Below are 19,195 nucleotides of genomic sequence, written 5' to 3'. Positions count from 1 at the left end.
CGACTATGATGCGAAGCGTTACTGTCTGGTCTGTGCATGATCTATTCTGCCGGAAACCTGCCTGTTCATCTCGTAGCTGTGGATCGATAGCATCCTTCATTCTCTCTAAGAGGACTCGGTTGAAGACCTTCCTTGGCACCGACAGGAGTGTGATTCCTCTATAATTGGCACAGTTGCTAAGATCTCCTTTCTTGGGGATTTTGATGAGATACCCCTCTTTCCAGTCTGCCGGAATCACTTCTTCTTCCCATATCTTCTCAAAGAGGGGGTAGAGCATTTCCACTGAAGCATCCAGGTCTGCTTTCAGGGTCTCTGCTGGGATGTCATCAGGTCCAGCGGCCTTCCTGTTCTTCATCATGGTGATGGCTTTTCTGATCTCATCTCTGGTTGGTTTATTGCAATTAATTGGGAGGTCCTCATTGGCTGGGTTGATATCTGGTGGATTTGGTGGTGCTGGTCTGTTCAGGAGGTCCTCAAAGTGCTCCGCCCATCTGTTCATCTGTTGTTCTATTCCTGTTATAGACTTTCCCTGCTTGTCTTTAACGGGACGTTCTGGCTTGCTGAACTTTCCAGACAGTCGCTTGGTAGTATCATACAGCTGTTTCATATTACCGCTATATGCTGCCTGCTCTGCTTCTGCTGCCAGTTCATTCACATACTCTCTCTTGTCCTTCCTGATATTCCTCTTCACTGCTCTATGGGCTTCAGCATACTCTTTTTGAGCTTTGGCCTTTGCTGCTCTAGTCCTGCTGTTATTGACTGCTGCCTTCTTCTTTCTGTCGTCTATCTTGATCAAGGTCTCTGCAGTGATCCACTCTTTCTGCTGGTGTTTCTTAATTCCAAGCACTTCCTGGCATACTGACCTAAGTGTCTCTCTCACTTTCTGCCATCTGTTTAGTACACTGTCTTCCTCTTCCTCAGACCGATCCTGTAATACTGAAAACTTATTCTTCAGCATCAGTCCAAAACTTCCTTGGTCTTATGGTCCTTCAGAAGGCTGACGTTGTACTTCACTCTTCTGTCTGACGCGTCTATTCAGTTCTTTTTCAGCTTCAGCTTCAATCTGGCCACCACTAAGTGATGGTTGGACGCCGCGTCTGCTCCTCTTCTAACTCTAACGTCCTGCAAGGATCTTCTGAACTTCTTGCTAATGCAGACATGATCGATCTGATTTTCTGTCATGCCTGCTGGTGATACCCAGGTACTCTTGTGGATCCGCTTGTGAGGAAAGATGCTACCTCCTATGACCAGGTTGTTAAGTGCACACAGATCCACAAATCTCTCTCCATTCTCAGTCATCTCTCCCAGAGCGTGGGTCCCCATGACTTGTTCATATCCTGTGTTGTCAGGTCCAATTTTGGCATTAAAGTCTCCCAGAAGGATGATGATGTCTTTGTCTGGGAGAATCTCTAATATTTTCTGGAGTCTGTTGTAAAAATAATCTTTGTCCTCCTCTTCGCTGTCATTAGTTGGAGCGTAGCACTGAACAACATTCATCTTAATCCTCTTCATTTTAGTTCTGAAGGATGCTGTGATGATCCTGGGACCATGTGCCTCCCAACCAATCAGTGCTCTCTGTGCCTGCTTGGACAACATGAAGCCTACTCCCTGTGTGTGGGGTGCGTCGCTCTCTTCATGTCCTGAATACAGCAACAGCTCTCCTGTCAACAGTCGTCTCTGCCCCGCTTGCGTCCATCTTGTCTCGCTAATGCCTAATAGGGTCAGGTTGTTGCTCCTCATCTCTGCTGCAACCTGCGCCATCTTTCCTGACTCGTACATGGTCCTCACGTTCCATGTGCCTATGGTAATCCTCCTGGTTGCAAGAAGGGTAATCGGCTTAGTGGCTTCCTCACGGCATTTACCACCCAGCGTCATGCATCTTTGAGTTGAAGACCCTTCTTTTTCCAGGGTAAAAGTCTCTGTTGTCTCTATTGTTGGCGTTTCTGTAGCAGGTTGATTTTTTACGGGATGGAGTTGCTAGCCCCACGCCCAACCCTCCTCCTTTATCCTGTCTTGGGACAGGCAGATGGCCCCAAAGGACCTCTCTGGTGGAGTTCCAGGCACAGCAGTCAGGTGGTTTTCGGCGGCACGCCTGCGGGAGGTCCACTGGTAACGCAGATGTGGTGGCATGCCTGCAGGAGGTCCACTGGTCCCGCGCCTTCGTCATACCCGCCACCGAATTTCCGCTGAAGTCGCAGGACCGGCAGACCTCTCGCAGGCATGCCACCGAAGGCAGCCTGACTGCCGCCCTCACAGAGACCAGAAGACCACCGCCCATGGCTTGCTGTCCCAAGCACGCACTTGATGTGCTGGTGCCTGGAGCCGCCCCTATGTGCAACAGAAACTGTTCCTCCTCTGGCCACTCTACTGGCAGTACTATCTATCCAATCTCCAGTGATGGGAACCTTATCCTGGTTGGTCTCTGCATGGAAGGAGTATGGGATAAAAATTTCCTGCACACACATCCCCTCAAGCCTACATCTGCAGCGGGAGACACAGTTTAGCCCATAGCTTAATTAATGTTACAATAATTGTGTTTGGCTGAGTAACTTTAGTGTGTTCTGCTGATCACCTGCAGTGTGGACTTTTAAAATACATTATAAAGTATTTGAATTGGGAGATAATTTTGTTAGTTATTCATTAGCTTTAAATAACCCGTTTTGGAAGAGTGTGTGTTTTTTCTTAAATGCAAGATGTGTGGTTTAGAAACTTTGCATGGATTAACATAGCAAAGAATCTTCTTTTATTTTTTGTGTGTGCGCAAAATTTCCTCTCCCCACCCACCCCCACAAAAAAAACTGTGAAGTACAAAGGAAATGGTCCATTTGATTCAAATTGTGTGTACCCTGCTGTGTCTTAAGGTTTTGGACCAGGTTCAGATCTTACTGTTTTACCATCATTGCTTTCAGTTATTGCTGATTTATATTAATGTAAAGTGAGATCAAAACACTTTTATGGTGTTTGGGGTTTTTTTCAGAAAACTTTTTTCAGATTCTGTCAGTATGGATTGGACTTTTGTGCCTTTAAATAAAACTGTTGAATTATTAGATTAAACTGGCTAGTATGCACTATCATCTTATTTTATAGTGGTACACCCATATTGGCATTGTAACGGATTCAAGCTACAGACTAATAAAGTATATGAATAAGTATAGTTTAAAAGTCATATAATGGGTAGTGATGTAAAAATGTAGGAAATATGACCGACGCAAAACTTCCTTGACCAGATACTACGTGCTCCTCTCGCTAAGGGAGAAAGAAGTGGTTTTTATTTAAAAAAAAACAAAACCCAAAAACAATAAGTTATAAACAAACTAATGAAGTAAGTCCCATAGGGCCTGTTTTTCCATCAGTGTATTTCACTCAGGCATCAGATGTTTCTTCAGGCTTATTACTCCTGTTCTGGCTTCTGCTGCTAATTATAAAGAAGTTTTTTCGCATATACAGTGCCATTGTTGTAACAGTGCCCCTAGATACCTGATTAAATAGATTATAGATTCATCTCCTTCTGCTTGCTTCTTGGTGGTTAGAAAATGGCAAAGACCCAAAATTGTAGCATGGAGGCAACTTTATAACTAAATTTTTAAGGAAGTTAGGAACTTAAAAAGTTTTCCAATTCAAACAGTCCCAAGGATCAATAATTTTTCTGATAGGAAAAGTTTATTCCTTCCTTAAAGTATTTGTACTGGTCCAACAAAATGTCTGCCAGTGAAATATGAAATCTTAAGTAATGTCATGCTGATTAACCTACTTGTTTGCTGTTTTTGCCCTCACCATTCAATTATGATGGTCATGGTATGAGAAACAATAGAATATAGACATTACTAACTATTGACATCTTGTGTGCTGCTAGTTAATTTAATGTTATACTTTTATGAAAGCTGGGATTCCATCATGTTTTCATACAATATCCAGCATTAATCCTAACTCCTGGAATGTCAGAGATATTAGTTGGTAAAATAGTGAAAGAATCAGTTTGGAAATCAGTTGACTTGTGATGGATAAAGAATTATTAATTTTTGTTATTGTTAAGCTGATAACATTACCTGCCATGCAGTGAGTTTGTTGTGGCCAAGTAGTGCAGCATATACATAAACACGCATTCATCTTGTACCTGAACAGCACGTAGGCAAATAAAGTAAGTTCAGAAAACTGAAAACCTTTCACTGTGAATCCTCTTGCTTTTGTTGTTTGGTCAATATTTCCATGTTTTCCCTTTTTTGTGTGTTTATTAAATATACTGGACATTGCTTTTTCTTTTCTTTCCAACAAGACATACTATATTTTACATGAAAAATATTCAGATTCAATTTGATCTGAAAGTTTAATCATTATTACTTATTTGTAATGCATGAGAGCCCAGATGCCTATATCAGGGTTTGCTGCCCCGTGGTACCGGTCTGTGTAAAATAAGACAATTCCTGCCTTCCAAAACTTATGGTCTAAACCAGTATAAGCAAAGTGAAAATTGTTTGAGTTAGCATCCTACACTACACTTATCACTATAGGGTGAGTGTAGAATGGCGTTTGTCTTATTAATTAATACTGTTTGTTTTTCCCTTTTTTCTTTTCTTTGAAGGTGTGGTCCTTATATCCCTTGCTCTCTGTGCAGATGCAGTTATAGGAAATGTGCAGGAAAAAGCTATGAAGTTACACAATGGTTCCAATTCAGAAATGGTAAATACATGACTCTTTAATCTAGTGTTCTGTCATGCAGACCAGTGGCTCTCAACTTTTCCAGACTCCTGTACTCCTTTCAGAAGTCTGATTTGTCTTGTTTATCTCCCAAGTTTCACCGCACTTAAAAACTACTTGCTTACAAAATGTGAGATAAAAATACAAAGGCATCTCAGCACACTATTACTGAAAAATCGCTTACTTTCCCCTTTTTACCATATAATTATAATATAAATCAATTGGAATATAAATATTGCACTTATACACTGAAATGTATTATATAGATCAGTGTAAACAAATTGTATGAAATTTTAGTTTGTATTGACTTCGCTAGTGCTTTTTATGTAGTCTGTTGTAAAATTAGGCAGCTATCTAGATGAGTTGATGTACCCTCTGGAGGACCTCTGCATAGCCCCAGGAGTACACTTACATCTGTTGAGAACCACTGACATAGACTATACCAATACATACGGAGTTGGAATTTTCTCCTATTTTTAAGAGAGATTCTACGAAAGTCAGGATATACTGATAATGTAATGGCAAACCAAAACTTAATCTGTTTTATCATGCATATAAAAAGAAAGTGCTTGTGCTGCTGTACTCTTTACCTTCAAAGGTACACATTTGTGTACATTATTAAATGAAACAAGTTTTGAAGTTGCAGTAATTCTATCCTATTTTTGTCTAATGTTTGTATAGACAGGAAGCATATCCTTTGTTTATGCATCCTTCCTGTATAACTGAAATCAATAGCTTGAATTATTTTGTATTTTGTCCATTCATTTTAATGTTTTTAAAAATCTCATTCAGCAGCTTGTACCTTTAAAAATCTGGCCATTAGTGACCATCCATATTATAGTGCTGTAGATATACCTAAGAAAAACACAACTGTGGGACTAGTAGCATAATAGTGAAATCTGAAATTGTATTGGCAAATTACATTTATGGGGAGAGCATGTAGATAGGAGAGATCAACCCTAAAAAAACACTAGGCAGTGAGTTGACACTACTGAATAATTGCCCCAGATAATATGGGAAAGCAGTCCAACATTTGATGTTTGTATCGCATATATAGACAAGCAGTTTGTAACACCTGCTGTAATCAGTTTGGTCCAGAGCTGCTAAAAACTTGACAGAATCCTAATGGACTTAACATTGTAATTGATTTTAAAAAAATCCAGAACTTTGAATTAAACTACCTTTTCCATAAGCAGTGTAAAAAAACAGACTAAACATCAAAAGTGACAGACCACAAAGGTACTGCAAAAAGAACAGGAGTACTTGTGGCACCTTAGAGACTAACACATTTATTTGAGCATAAGCTTTCGTGGGCTACAGCCCACTTCATGCTCAAATAAATGTGTTAGTCTCTAAGGTGCCACAAGTACTCGTGTTGTTTTTGCGGATACAGACTAACACGGCTGCTACTCTGAAACCTGTCATAGAATACCAGGGTTAGAAGAGACTTGTCACAAAGGTACTGACACCCTTTTTATTTAAAAACAAAAAAAACAAAAAAAAACTTCTGAAATGGAGCTAATTTTCTAAAGAGCAGTGACAAAATCTTCAGATTGACTTGACAAATGTTATTCAGTCCCAAAAGATACAAATTGGGATGCACAAAGCTTAGAATAAAAGAACCAGGAGATGCAACTGAAAAGTTTAAAATGATTGGAGAACTCCTCTGAACTTTGGTAAAATTTACATTATATGCAGATATCAATAGAAGCACATCCATTAAAACTTTACCTCATCAGAGTTTAGTAGTCTATCCTCAGTACAGAACAGAGGCACTGTGACTAACCCCATTAGAAATTACTTTAGAAAATAATCAGAGCTTGAAAATTAAATGCCTTTATAATAATGAGCAGTATGGGATTTCGAAATGCATATGAAGCCCAGAAGCTCTTCATCGCTTTTTGAAGCAGTAATCAGCTCTTTTTAAAATCCTTGTCCTCCTAAGTGCCAACAAGATTTGAGGAAAGAATAATTTTTACCAATGTTTTGTATTGAGAATCAAATAATTTTACCATTTTATATACTTACTGTCTTATTGCTACATAGGAAGACCATGGCAGAAAGGGGGAAACAAAATCACCAGGGATATGAACAAGTTCTACCAAGTGAAAGAATCTGCAGCTAATCAAAACAACAAATGTCTAGTACTAGTGAAGTGAAAGTGTGAAGTAACTTTGATGCCCGTGAGCTCAAAAAAAGAGTTGATGTTTGTTGGCAATAAATACACATTAATAGCCAACCCATTAATCTGTAAGTCAAATTGAAAATGTTAATTAAATATGGTTCTGAGAACTCTTGTAGGCTTTCTTCCCTTAGTGGAATTAATAAAATTTTCATAGTAGAGAACAAGGCCAGAGTAAATGGACACTTTTTTTGGAGTTAACCGCATTAAAAAAATATATTGCTGTTTGATGCATTTTATTCAAACTGATCATTAAAATTTTGTGACTTTGACATTGTAATTAGTATACTTTTCGGTTTTGCTGCAATAACATATTGCCATACGTATTTTATAAAGCAAAACCTTTTTTCTTCAATTACATTTGTTTTTTCAAATTGTATTCAGTGAAGATAATGATGCCTATAGTTAAGATTCCCTAATACTTTGTCATAGTAGCAGTGGTCTAATTACTAGAGCACACTTCCCTACAAAATCTGGAATAGAACCTATTATTCCATAGTCTCCACATTGTTTTGCTGTCTAACAAATAGCTGTGAAACCCACTGGCAAAATATATGTCTATAGATGCTTGTAGTGGTAGATCCACATACAAAATAACAGCCTTCATTAGCTACAGTGGTAGAGGATTGTGCTGATGTCTTACTGTGGGGAAGGGGTCAATATGGTTGTACATGCTGATGAAATTTGTTTTTCTAATGTTTTAAGTTTTTAAAGAATTTAGGATGAGGCATCCAAAAAAGATGTTAAAAGAACATTAAGGTTGCAAAGTCAAGTACTCAAAAATTAGGAAATGCAAGAATTAAGTTTACCTAACCTCTTAGTACGTATACATTATAATAAAATCTTTTTGATTGCATTTAGTTTTTTCCACAGGACATCTGCCTTGTTCTATGCACACACTGGACGATGCTTTGGGAATTGTTTGAGATTGTGTAATGTATGAATTGGTTGTCTGTAGGACATTTGCCTCATTCATTGAGGAAGCAGGGGATTATTGTGGGAAGAGAAAGGATTGTCTCATGGTCAAGGCAGATTAAGGCTGCCCTGGAGAATTGGATTCTGTCCCTGCATCTGTCACCTGGTGGGCAGGGGCGTGGCAGGACAGGGAAGGAGCCGGCTCCAGATTGAGAATATGAATGCTGAAAGTTCCGACCTGCTCCTTGGTGCCTATCCTGGGCACCACAGCCCCTCCAGTTCCTGTTGTTGCCTCTGCCCTCCCACACATACACGAATTTATTGAAATATTTCCATTGTGGAGATAGTAACCCTCCCACTGCAAGTTCCACCACATAGTTCCTATATGATGCTGGGCAAGTTGCTTAAACCAAACTATTCACAAGTGGCCACTAATTGTGTGTCACATGTTTTCTCGATGCCCAGCAGGAGACGTGTAGGGCCAGATCTGAAGGAGTGTTTGAGCTCTCACAACTGTAATAGAAGTAGGAGCTGTGTTATAAATGCATAAAATATTAAGTACTCTGAAAAAATCAGGATCTTGGTGTCTGAAATCCATCTCCCAAAATTAGTGGACACTTCTGATAATTTTGGTCTTTAGTCTCTGTCTCTCGTTTCCTGATCTGGGCAGAGGGGGGCGGAAATGCCATCTCATCTCACAGGGGTTTTGTGAAGATAACTTATTAATGTCAGTAAATATCCGAGATACTATGAGATTATAGTAGAAAAGCTCATGAGTAAGTTAATTCTATATTCAGTGCAGTGTTCGGACGATGTGCAGTGAGTACAAAGTGCTACACCCCAAATGACGAAAATAAAAAAATATTAGTGATCACTGTCCTTCTCACTGAATGAGGCATGGGTTCTGTGGACAAAAAATAGTATGTGGTCATGTAAATTAAAGACTGTCATGATGAACATGCTCAAGCAGACTGAATTAAGGTTGCACGGGCAACCTTAATTATGGCATTTCCAAATTTATGAATGCTTGGCTTTTGCTAACAATGTAGTTTTGTTTATGTAATTTATAAGTGTATTTACTTGGAGTTTTGTAAATTAAAAATAGTTAAAACAACTGCATGTATTTATAATTGTTCAAAGTTTTACTTAAGCAACGAAATTCTGAGTTCGAAGTATCCGCTTTCTCTTTTAGGGCTGGTCTGAGGATATTAGTAACTGACTTTCTGCATCTGAGAGATTTTATTTTGTGTGGGGTAGTGGTAAAATGGAAAATCGTGATCCTGTTACCCACTCTCACTTTTCATATATTTACTTAAATACTAATGTTTGAGGATATTATGTGCTGCATTTAGAATTAATGGAGTATATTAACACAGCCATATATTGGAAAGCATTTAATTTCCTACTTTAATTGTTTAGTAGGACTAACTAATATTTTTATTTTAACTATTCCAGGTTCTGTATTCCTATTCAATAGGTTTTGTGTACATTTTATTGGGATTGACATGCACTAGCGGATTAAGTCCTGCAGTAACATTTTGTTCAAAGGTAAACACTGATTAATCTCATTTTAAAATAAAAACGTTTAAATAGTTTTCTATGTACTGAGGACTCCTCACTATAAAGATTATTGTTAATATAGTGTGACGAGTCTTGCTGTTCTCTTAACATAACTGTCTGATCTGGAGTACAGGTAAACTTGTCCAACTTGCAAATTAATCTTTTTTTTTAGTCCTTGATCAATAAAGTAGCTGAATTTTAAAAAGTGCCATAACTGAGTTCATAATCTTATTTTTCCATTATTTAATGAAAATTAAATAAGAACCTCTGCATGAATGCATTGTTGAACATCTTATTATTGCTCACGCAGTTGATTAAAGTCTATCATTTTATTTCATTTTTCAGCACCTCAGGGTTTGTTTTGCATTGTCCTAACAGGTTTTTTGTTGTTGCAGCATCCAGTTCAGACTTATGGTTATGCATTCTTTTTTTCCCTGACTGGATATTTTGGAATATCTTTTGTTCTAGCGTTGATTAAAATCTTCGGTGCCCTTCTGGCTGTAACAGGTATGAACAAATTACATATTTAGTATATTAATATAAAAACAATCTACTCCTACTTTCCCATTTAGGACAAAGCTTGTGAGAATTGTTCTTGCTCTCTCTTGCTTCTACTCTGTGAGCTGATTTACCTGAGTTCATGTAGCATGACTTCTCTATTGCAGTATATTTGGAAACCAAGGTTCTTTCTAACCCAGTGCCTTCACCTAGAAGGGCTTGTGCACAAATATATGAACACCAGGAGCCCTGCTAGATACATAAACAATACACTTGACAGATCTGTGGAATCAGAAATACACACCAAAATATAAGCAAAAAGGTAAGACTTATTTGGGACAGGGAGGAAAAAAAGTGTTAAAATAAAAAGGGGCACAGATGTGCAAAAGGCAGTATCATGCTTTCCAGACATAAAATCACAGCCTCTGAGAAATTCCAGGAAGCCTTTCTACATATATTCTCAATAGATTTATGTAGTGCACTCTGTTTAAGGCCTTGAACCTGCAGACATTTATAATTAGATGCTGTTAAGGCAATAGTAGCTGTACATTGCAGGTTTGGTGGGGAAAAAAAAAATGTATTTTCAACCCCTGAAATCTTGCTTGGTCATCTGACTAGGATAACAAGATATGTTGAATTGTACATGTCTGGATTTAGATCAGAGATACAGGGCATCTTATCCTATCTAACTTTTATTATATTAGCTTTGATTTGTAGCTTTTTTTTTTTTTATAAATACAAAATAAGTGCTGGTCCTGTGCTCTAGGCACCCTTGACAGCCATTAAAAATGCCATCTATAAATATAATTCCAACAGTCCATCTCCTTCATTCAGAAATTTAAACAGCAAGCAGTCAGGTAGAAGCAGAAGTCAGAACAATATCTTCCCTTCCCACAACACCAACTCAACTTTCAACCTTCATCAGTTCCATCTTACTACATCCACCACAAAAGCCTGTGTGAACAGTTGGGCTTTGTAGCATGCCCTGCTGGTCAACAGATAAAAGCTATTTTTAACCAAGGGAGTGTGTGAATTCCAAAGCTGAATACCCTGCCACCAGTTCACTCTCTTCCAAACCAAGGAAGTTGCTATTTGATTTCTTAATAGCAGATGGAAATCTTACTGTATATTTAGAATGCAACCTGTGTTGGGAGGTATCAGACACCACCTTCTATCAAAGATGCAAATAAACTCTTTGTCTAGTCTTGCAGATGCTTTGCCCAACCTTGCAGTGTTACTCCCATCTTGTTCCAGAAAGAAAATGGAGCATATATAAGGACTACCAGATGCTTAGTATGGCACATGCCTGCACCCGGTACATCAGAAGACATTGTTATACTGTGCTGTGTCATCAGTATTCTGAAAGTACTTAAGTAATTACTAATGCTTCTAAGAGTAACATATATGCAAAGAACAGGAGAGGTGACAAGATGGAATCCTGTGGGACTCAAGAAGGGAGTGTTCCCAGGAAAGAAGATACCCAATACCATTCTCTGGGAATGCTCCACAAGAAAGGAAAAAAAAGTCACCCTAGGGCCCCCTTGTCCTGTCGAGGTACGAAGGCACAACATCTTATGATCTGTAGCATCAACAGTATTAATCAGTAGTATTGAAAGTATCATCTGTAGATGGCATGGACACTTCCACTCATTGGCAAGAGAAGCTATATTAGCAGCACCCATGCAGTCTGTGTCCATACGCAGGTCAGTGCCCAGATTGACAAGTATCAAGTGGATCTGTGGCAATGAGACATCCATGACCTAGATAGAAATTCCAGTCTCTCAACCACTGATTTCATCCCAAGTAATATAATCAAGAATATGCCCAGCTACATATGTTGAGTAGTCAACCATCTGAGATAGTTGTGTGGTGAGCATGAAAATCTTGAGCCAGCTCAGAAGATTTGCCATCTACATAAATATTGAAGTTACTAAGCCCTTAGTGTCTCAGCAGCAAGGAACCTCACCTGCTTATGCATTAACTTTGCAGGGGAACAGGGTGTTGTGCACACTAAAAATAGTTCAGTCTTAACTCAGTCTTGGAACTGACATAGGGAATGTGCTAGCAATGAATTTTTTTCCTCCCCTTGCTCAGAGAAGAGGAACTGCAGTTTAATGAAAAATGATCAGTGCTAAACAGATCCTATATGAAACACTGGACACCAGTACTTTTTCCAATAGGGAAATATTAATTTATTCCAGTGATTTTCAACCTGTGGTCCACAGAGTATGTTTCAGATTTCCAAAGGGGTCCTCCCCTGATTTTGGAATTTTTTTTAGGGGTCTGCAAATGAAAAAAAGGTTGAACACCACTGATTTAGTCTATTAATGTTTTGTCTCCGTAACATACTTAATGGAGGATGATTCCACTGTCAGGAGTAGTATATTTACTTATCAATAATTTGTTTAAGCTTTACATTGTTTCTAAAATCAAATGTATTACCATAATGGCAAGTATGACAGACCATGATTTAGTGATTATCTGTACTAATTTACTGTGGTTTACATCTGTGTTCATTCAGCCATCATCATGGAGCTGGTCATAATATTTTAGCACATAGTGTTACTTTAATGTAAAAAACTAGCTACAGCAAAATTACATCTCTAAGTGAACATTATTAATCTGTATTATTGTGACCTTGCAAGTCAGCAATCATAGAAGCTGCTTGCATATCAAGGTTGTCTCTGGTTTTGAATGGGAAGAGGAGAAAGGACCTTATTAAGGTGTCTCGAAATGACTTTATCAAGTTGTTTCCAACTCAAGAAGTCAGGAGAGAGTCAGGTTTTTCTCTTTCTATGTCCTTATTTCCAAAATCCTTTTTAAATTAATGCTCCTTATCATAGTTGACTATGACACAGACATACCCAGAGCTGTTTAAAACAAGGGAATTGTTAGACTTCGAGAGGGTAAAATTTCATTTGGATATATTTCACAAGACTAAATTGTGTCCCTGATCCTCCTGTAGTTTATATAGCTGTAATAGCTGTGTGTCAAAAACAGTTGTCAGGCTCATTTCTTCCTTAGGTTACCCCTTTTTATAAATACAAACATCAGTCACAAGGAAGTGGGGGTGGAAGGGGAAGCAGGAGAATGCGAGGGAACTTAATAAATACATAATTGGAGATATACCTATCTCCTGGAACTGGAAGGGACCTTGAAAGGTCATTGTGTCCAGCCCTCTGTCTTCAGTAGCAGGACCAAGTACTGATTTTTGCCCCAGATCCCTAAGTGGCCCCCTCAAGGATTGAACTCACAACCCTGGGTTTAGCAGGCGAATGCTCAAACCACTGAGCTATTGCTTCCCCTTGCCTCAAAAGCTGGTTTCTGTAAGGTAATGTTCTTCATTTACCGTAGTGGAAGGGAGACTATGGACAGTTTTGACCTAAAATATTAATTGTCTAATTTATTGTAAAGCATTTTAATCAAGTTTGCCACTGTCGTAGTTTGAGTTTTGCTTTTTTAACCAAGTTCGCTATATGCATTGATTTCAAATGAGCACAGATGAGAAGAGTTGTTTCATGCCTTGAAACAGTTTTTTAAAAGTGTATTTTACTATGTTAAAGAATGCTGTGGAATAGTAAAACCTTCCTAGGAATTCCTGTGCCTGACCTTGACAGTCTTAGTACCCTAGCCCTTTCTACTTTGCCTGTAGCAATGGGGAAATGTTTACCATGCCTTGGAAGAGCATCACATTCGTTACTGCCCCCCGATTGCCCCCATATTGAGCAAGAGGGGAAAAAAGAATTTAATGAAAATTGTATTTATATTAGCAGAATGAGAAATTATCAGACTTAATTGGAAAAAAGAGAAGGCACTTAATGTAGAAGGAAATGGTTACATAAATATTTTAATTAATAACTGATTTGGTGAAAGAACAGAAATAATAGTACTGAGAAACTTGTGTAATTTAACCATTTTTAAATTATTCATCTAAATTATTTTCTAATTAAAACTCAATTTTCTTTTTTATTCCCTTCATTTTTCACTTAATTGAAAATGATTTTATTTGATACGCATAAACTTCGTAAAATGTAAAGATAATTACTAAAAAAAGTTGAGATCAGGTAAAGATAAAGCAAAGGTACAAGAGAATAATTCTGCCCATGTTAATCCTAGTTTTAAGAGAACACTTGTGGAAAAATTTAAGACCATCTATGAGTGTTATTGTTGAGTAGTTTCATATTTGACTACTATATAAACAGTTATGCAGTCAGAGCATGACCATGTAGACCAGATAATTCATATGATATTTCAATGCAGTTTATGGAAGTTGGGGTTTAATTTTGGCATAATCCAGCAGGTTATAACTTTACCTAAATCTGTTAATTGGATTATGTCCACATGAACTACAATTCAGATTTTCTTTAATGACAAGATCGCAGGTAGGCAGAGATTAGTGAAGTAGTACATGTGACCTTCTGAAATCCATTGTCACGTTCGGTGTCCTGACCAGTTATTTCTCTGTACTGAGGCCTGCTGTTATGTAAATAAGACTTTAAATATCTTCAAAAAAAGTTAAGATGCAAATACCTATGCCCTTCAAAATAAAACCAAAAGCATGGATCTATGTCGGTAGAGTCTGTCCAAAATAAAGTAAGATTGTAATAGTAAGTGTTACAGTATATCTAAATCTTATTAACATGTTTAAACTCCTCATTTTGTTTTAAAAATGTACATAATCTAGTTCACAATTTCTCCTGGCAACAGTTTCAAAGATGGTTTATCACATTCCCGTGATGCCCATGATCTGGTGAGAATAAAGTGAGCATTGGGATAAATGAATCTGGTTACTTTGGGAGTGTCTGTACTAGGAATATCTTTACTGGCTTTGCTGCATCATTGCAAACCTCACTGTGGATGTGGTGCACCAGTTTCAAACCAGGAGAAGCCACACCCCCCAGTGCAAACACTATTTGACACTGTAAAAGCAGCAAAGAATCCTGTGGCACCTTATAGACTAACAGACGTTTTGGAGCATGAGCTTTTGTGGGTGAATACCCACTTCTTCAGATGCATGTGGTGGAAATTTCCAGGGGCAGTATATATATGCTAGCAAGCAAGCTAGAGATAACGAGGTCAGTTCAATCAGGGAGGATGAGGCCCTGTTCTAGAAGTTGAGGTGTGAAAACCAAGAGAGGAGAAACTGGTTCTGTAGTTGGCAAGCCATTCACAGTCTTTGTTCAGTCCTGAGCTGATGGTGTCAAATAAGGTGCCACAGGATTCTTTGCTGCTTTTACAGATCCAGACTAACACGGCTACCCCTCTGATACTTGACACTATTTGACACTGGTCAAGTCATCTACCAGTTTGCACCGGTGAAGCTTACCACTACAAATATCCCTGCTATAGATAGGCCCTTAATTACCTAGTTTATTAATATCTCCTAATAACAACTTTAGTTGGATTATAACTAGATCCAAATTAGAGTTAACCATTGTTTTTCTTCTGCAGTAACAACAGGAAGAAAAGCAATGACCATTGTGCTTTCTTTTTTGTTCTTTGCAAAGCCATTCACATTCCAGTAAGTATCTAATTTTCCTTTTATGGCTTGTGTATTTCATAAAATCAGGTTCTTGATCACTGAAATTGAACAACATTACCAGTTCACCATCAAAATATTTGAGTAAGATTTTCTGCTACAAATGTTTGAAAGTTGTTGTAAATATTGACTGGTTTGTTGATTGTTATGCCAGAGAGAATAATTTCATTTTTTCTCAAAAACATTAGAGGACAGATCCCTTGTACGTATTGGGGGTGGGCGGAAAGTGATGGTTTTGTTTTTTGTTGTTTTTGGGGGGATGGGGAGGAATTTGGTAGTCTAAGAAAATCTTATGTAACATCTATCATTTACTTGTTAATTAGCTGCTTGGGGGCTTACTCTGTAGAGAAAACTTAGGCTAAAGAACTATACTTTTTCCAATAAAATGATGTAGTTTTCTCCTTGTATAAGGTTCAACTTTGAAATCTTACCCAATATACTTTTTTATAACTAACCTTCTATTATCTTGACCATTAACTTGTAAGTTTGTTGGCAATATTGACATAGCTTTTTAATAAAAGGTTTTAGAATACTTTCCAAAGGATTTATGTTGATAAATAAGGCTAAATGATTTACATCAAGTCTAATTACTTCTGGATTGAAACAAAATAGCATTTAACTTTATTGCCATTGTACTTTGTAACAAGTTGTATTGGAGGAATGTAAGCAAAGCAAAGAATGCCCAAAATATTTACATGTAATTTAGTCCCTCTGAAAGAGGTGAAGTCTTTATTAAAAAAAAACAAAAATCACAAAGCCTAATGGTAAACAAACAACTTTGATGAGTGGAACAAAAAAAAGGTGCTGAAATCAGGCAATCCAAGGTAATGATGGAGAAAAGAGCCCTATATAGGAGCAGTAGTCATAAAATATAGCTCCTGTAAACATGGGAATGTACTGCGGATTGAGGGTATTTTATTCATATAGCTAAGAACCATTACAATTAATTATAGCTTAGTATATGTGGACAGGTTATGTCAAATAAATGTCCTTCTCCAGTCTACTTAGCTAAGAGGAAGGAGAGAGGATAATAAAGAGCTAAGCTAATACCTTGGCTGGGTCCTACCACTTACTTCTCTCTCACTGGAGACCGTCTTTTAGATTGTCAATTTCTTGAGGCAGAGACTTTATTTTTTTGTAGAATGTGAGGCACATCATTGGCACACTACAGATAAACTGTTAATACTATGATTATTTTCCTCTTTTCCCCCATTCAGGTACGTCTGGTCAGGTTTATTAGTTGTCCTGGGTATATTTCTGAATGTTTACAGTAAGAATATGGATAAAATCAAGCTGCCTTCACTACGAGGTCTTTGGAACAAAACTGTGGAAGAAAGAAAGACAAGGACGTTGTCACAAACTGTGTAGACAGTGGTTTTATGCCATGTTTTGAATCTGACTTCTTTTATTGGAACAGTCTTCAACTGGTTCACTTTCCACAGGGAACATTACTAAAACCAAAGGAGCTGAAGGCATATTGTCTGCTTGCAGATGATTTGACATGAACAGTTTTTTGTGAGCCTTCTCTTCAGAGCACTTGAATTCGTCATAGGTGTTATATACCATTGTCAGAAGGCATTATCAAGCCAATGAAGGAAAGGAACTCCTGGCAGACTGCTGAAAAACTATGCTCCAAATGGGGAACAGTGGCATATTAATTTGGGCATTTTTATCATGTCAGATTTGGCTGATTTGAGATGAGTGGTTGTTTGTTTTTATTGTTGGGTTGGGATTATTTAAAAGTAATACTGTATTAACACTTAATGGAAGCTAATCAGTTACTGATTGACCAAATTGAAATTTTAAAGTTGGAAGAGAGAGAATAAGGTATGTCATGATTTTTCATTTTAGATAAAAATTCAGTTTAAGTTCTTGATGAGATTCTCAACATTATACATTTGTTAATGTAATTGGCATTTCTGTTGAAACCAAAATCTGATTAATGTTTTAAATTTGAGATTGAAAGAATCATGATTTTTTTCCATTTTTCCCCCATCATCCAGCTTTAAAAATTATTAAAAAGTGCACATAGACATTGCTGTTAAACCCAATGTGGGGGAAAAAAAGTACCAAGATCTGTGTCTGCTTGCAGTACTATCTCACCATCAGAGGAGTTGTTTGCTGCTTACTATACTGGTGTAAAACAGTGAGTGTAAGTTCTCTAACAGCACACAGGTTAATATATTAAACATTATTTCTCTTTACTGTCCTCAAATTAAAGCTTTAACTCCAAACATGAGTGGATGACAGTGAGATTTTTCTTTCAGTGGACAGAGTGCACACACAGGGTCTTATTGATCAGGAGGTGTGGGTAAATGAGAGGCACAGGGTTGGATTCAAGGGGCAAGCTACAAACTTAACTAACAACACCCCTACCCATTGCTGTCTGCCCATCCCCTCTCTCATAGCAAGTGTTAAATTGGGACCAGAGTGGAGTTAAAAGGATCCCACCATAAAACCAATAATTCACCTCACTTCTGAATCCTCTCACCTCTCTTCCTCCCTTCCCGCACTCACCCTCCCCCAGCAAAGACTTCAGGTCTCTCTTTGTCCTTACAGCAAAAGGTTCTTACTAGTCATACATTGCAATAAGCTAAAAAGTCCTATTACCTTCTAAACACTAAAATTCCTATTCTTATTCCTTTTATGCTGGACTGTGCCTCCACAAAGCTATGAGAGGAAAAAAAAACACCTCTGGACCCCACCAGTTTGGCCCAATAGGAAAAATTCCTTCCTGATCTCCAAAATAGGTGATGTGTTAGGCCAGGGGTCTCAAACACATGGCCCGGAGTTATTTCCTGCAGCCTGCCATAGGTGCCAACTCCACCGGCAGCCAAGCTCCCATTTCCTCCTCCCTCCGAGCACACCACGTCCCCCACTGACGGGAAGAGTGGGGATGTGTGGCACACTTGGGAAGAGGCAGGGGCAGGGATTTGAAGAAGGAGTTGGAATAGGGGTGGGAAGAGGCAGGGCCTAATGGACTAGATGAGCAGTCTGAGGTATGAAGTTCAGTATGTATGATTCTTTGCTGTGAGTAGCTGGAAAGAATGTTTGTTAAAAGTGGCAACGTGTTTTGTATGAATAGTTACTTTAAAAAGTTCCTGCCATTACAGCTATGTTGATAGACTGTTAGTGTAGATCATCATCAGTGTTACTGACCACGTAAGGAATAGTTATAGGTGTTTATTTTATTAAAACCCCTCTTCACATTACAGTTTTTATAAAGTTAATACATTGACATTTAATAGCAGACTACATTACTCTTCATTCTTTACTATACTTTTGTATCGTTGTATGAAAAGGTGTCAGTGTTGCAGCCCTCGGGCCGATGTACTAGTCCTCATGTGGCCCTTGTGGTGATTTGAGTTTGAGATCCCTGTGTTAGACCCACAGCATCTTGGAAACACATCTCAATATATACCTCAAGTAGAGGGAGGAAATATGGTGCAGAAGTCACAGAAGGATGGCCCCTGGATGTCTGGGGAGGCTTTAAATTAATGTCTAATGTCCCATCAGCTCCCCTAACCCTCCCCTGTCTTCCCCAAATGGCCAATGCATGGCAGAGAAGTCCCTTTCCTGAGGCACTCCCCCACATGCACTTGAAGGCACAAGGAGGGGCTAAGCTCCAGCATTTAAGGTCATTAGCTGTCCCCTCCCTCTCCCAGGAGCTGGCCATCCCCTTGCTGTGGTCCTGTCATTTCCTTCTCCCTGCCCCCCCGACCCCGAGACACGAAGGGGCGTTTTCAAGCTATGTCTCCATTTTTTGCATGCATGTTCACTTGCCCAAACTTGCACCCACAAAAATT

At 38.4% G+C, this 19,195-nt stretch overlaps 1 protein-coding gene across 6 annotated transcripts in view; it reads left to right on the top strand.

The window, feature by feature from the left end:
• Nucleotides 1-17,628, top strand: part of SLC35B3 (solute carrier family 35 member B3) — a 41,559-nt gene extending 23,931 nt beyond the window's left edge. For 3 of the 6 annotated variants that reach the window (XM_050940150.1, XM_050940148.1, XM_050940147.1), the window contains 5 exons: nucleotides 4,580-4,677; nucleotides 9,248-9,340; nucleotides 9,748-9,859; nucleotides 15,302-15,371; nucleotides 16,607-17,628. In XM_050940150.1, the coding sequence (XP_050796107.1) occupies nucleotides 4,580-4,677; nucleotides 9,248-9,340; nucleotides 9,748-9,859; nucleotides 15,302-15,371; nucleotides 16,607-16,757 (524 nt within the window). In that variant the 3' untranslated portion in view covers nucleotides 16,758-17,628. Of the gene's footprint in view, nucleotides 1-4,579; nucleotides 4,678-9,247; nucleotides 9,341-9,747; nucleotides 9,860-9,998; nucleotides 10,173-13,042; nucleotides 13,182-15,301; nucleotides 15,372-16,606 lie in introns of those variants that run through there. The other 3 variants (XR_007772564.1, XR_007772562.1, XM_050940149.1) reach the window with 3 other exon arrangements.
• Nucleotides 17,629-19,195: the final 1,567 nt, after the last annotated feature.

This window comes from Gopherus flavomarginatus, chromosome 2 (assembly GCF_025201925.1).
Source record: "Gopherus flavomarginatus isolate rGopFla2 chromosome 2, rGopFla2.mat.asm, whole genome shotgun sequence".
NCBI classification, from domain to species: Eukaryota; Metazoa; Chordata; order Testudines; family Testudinidae; genus Gopherus; species Gopherus flavomarginatus.
The sequence above is the reverse complement of the archived record's forward strand: the minus strand, read 5'-3'. Positions and strand labels throughout refer to the sequence as shown.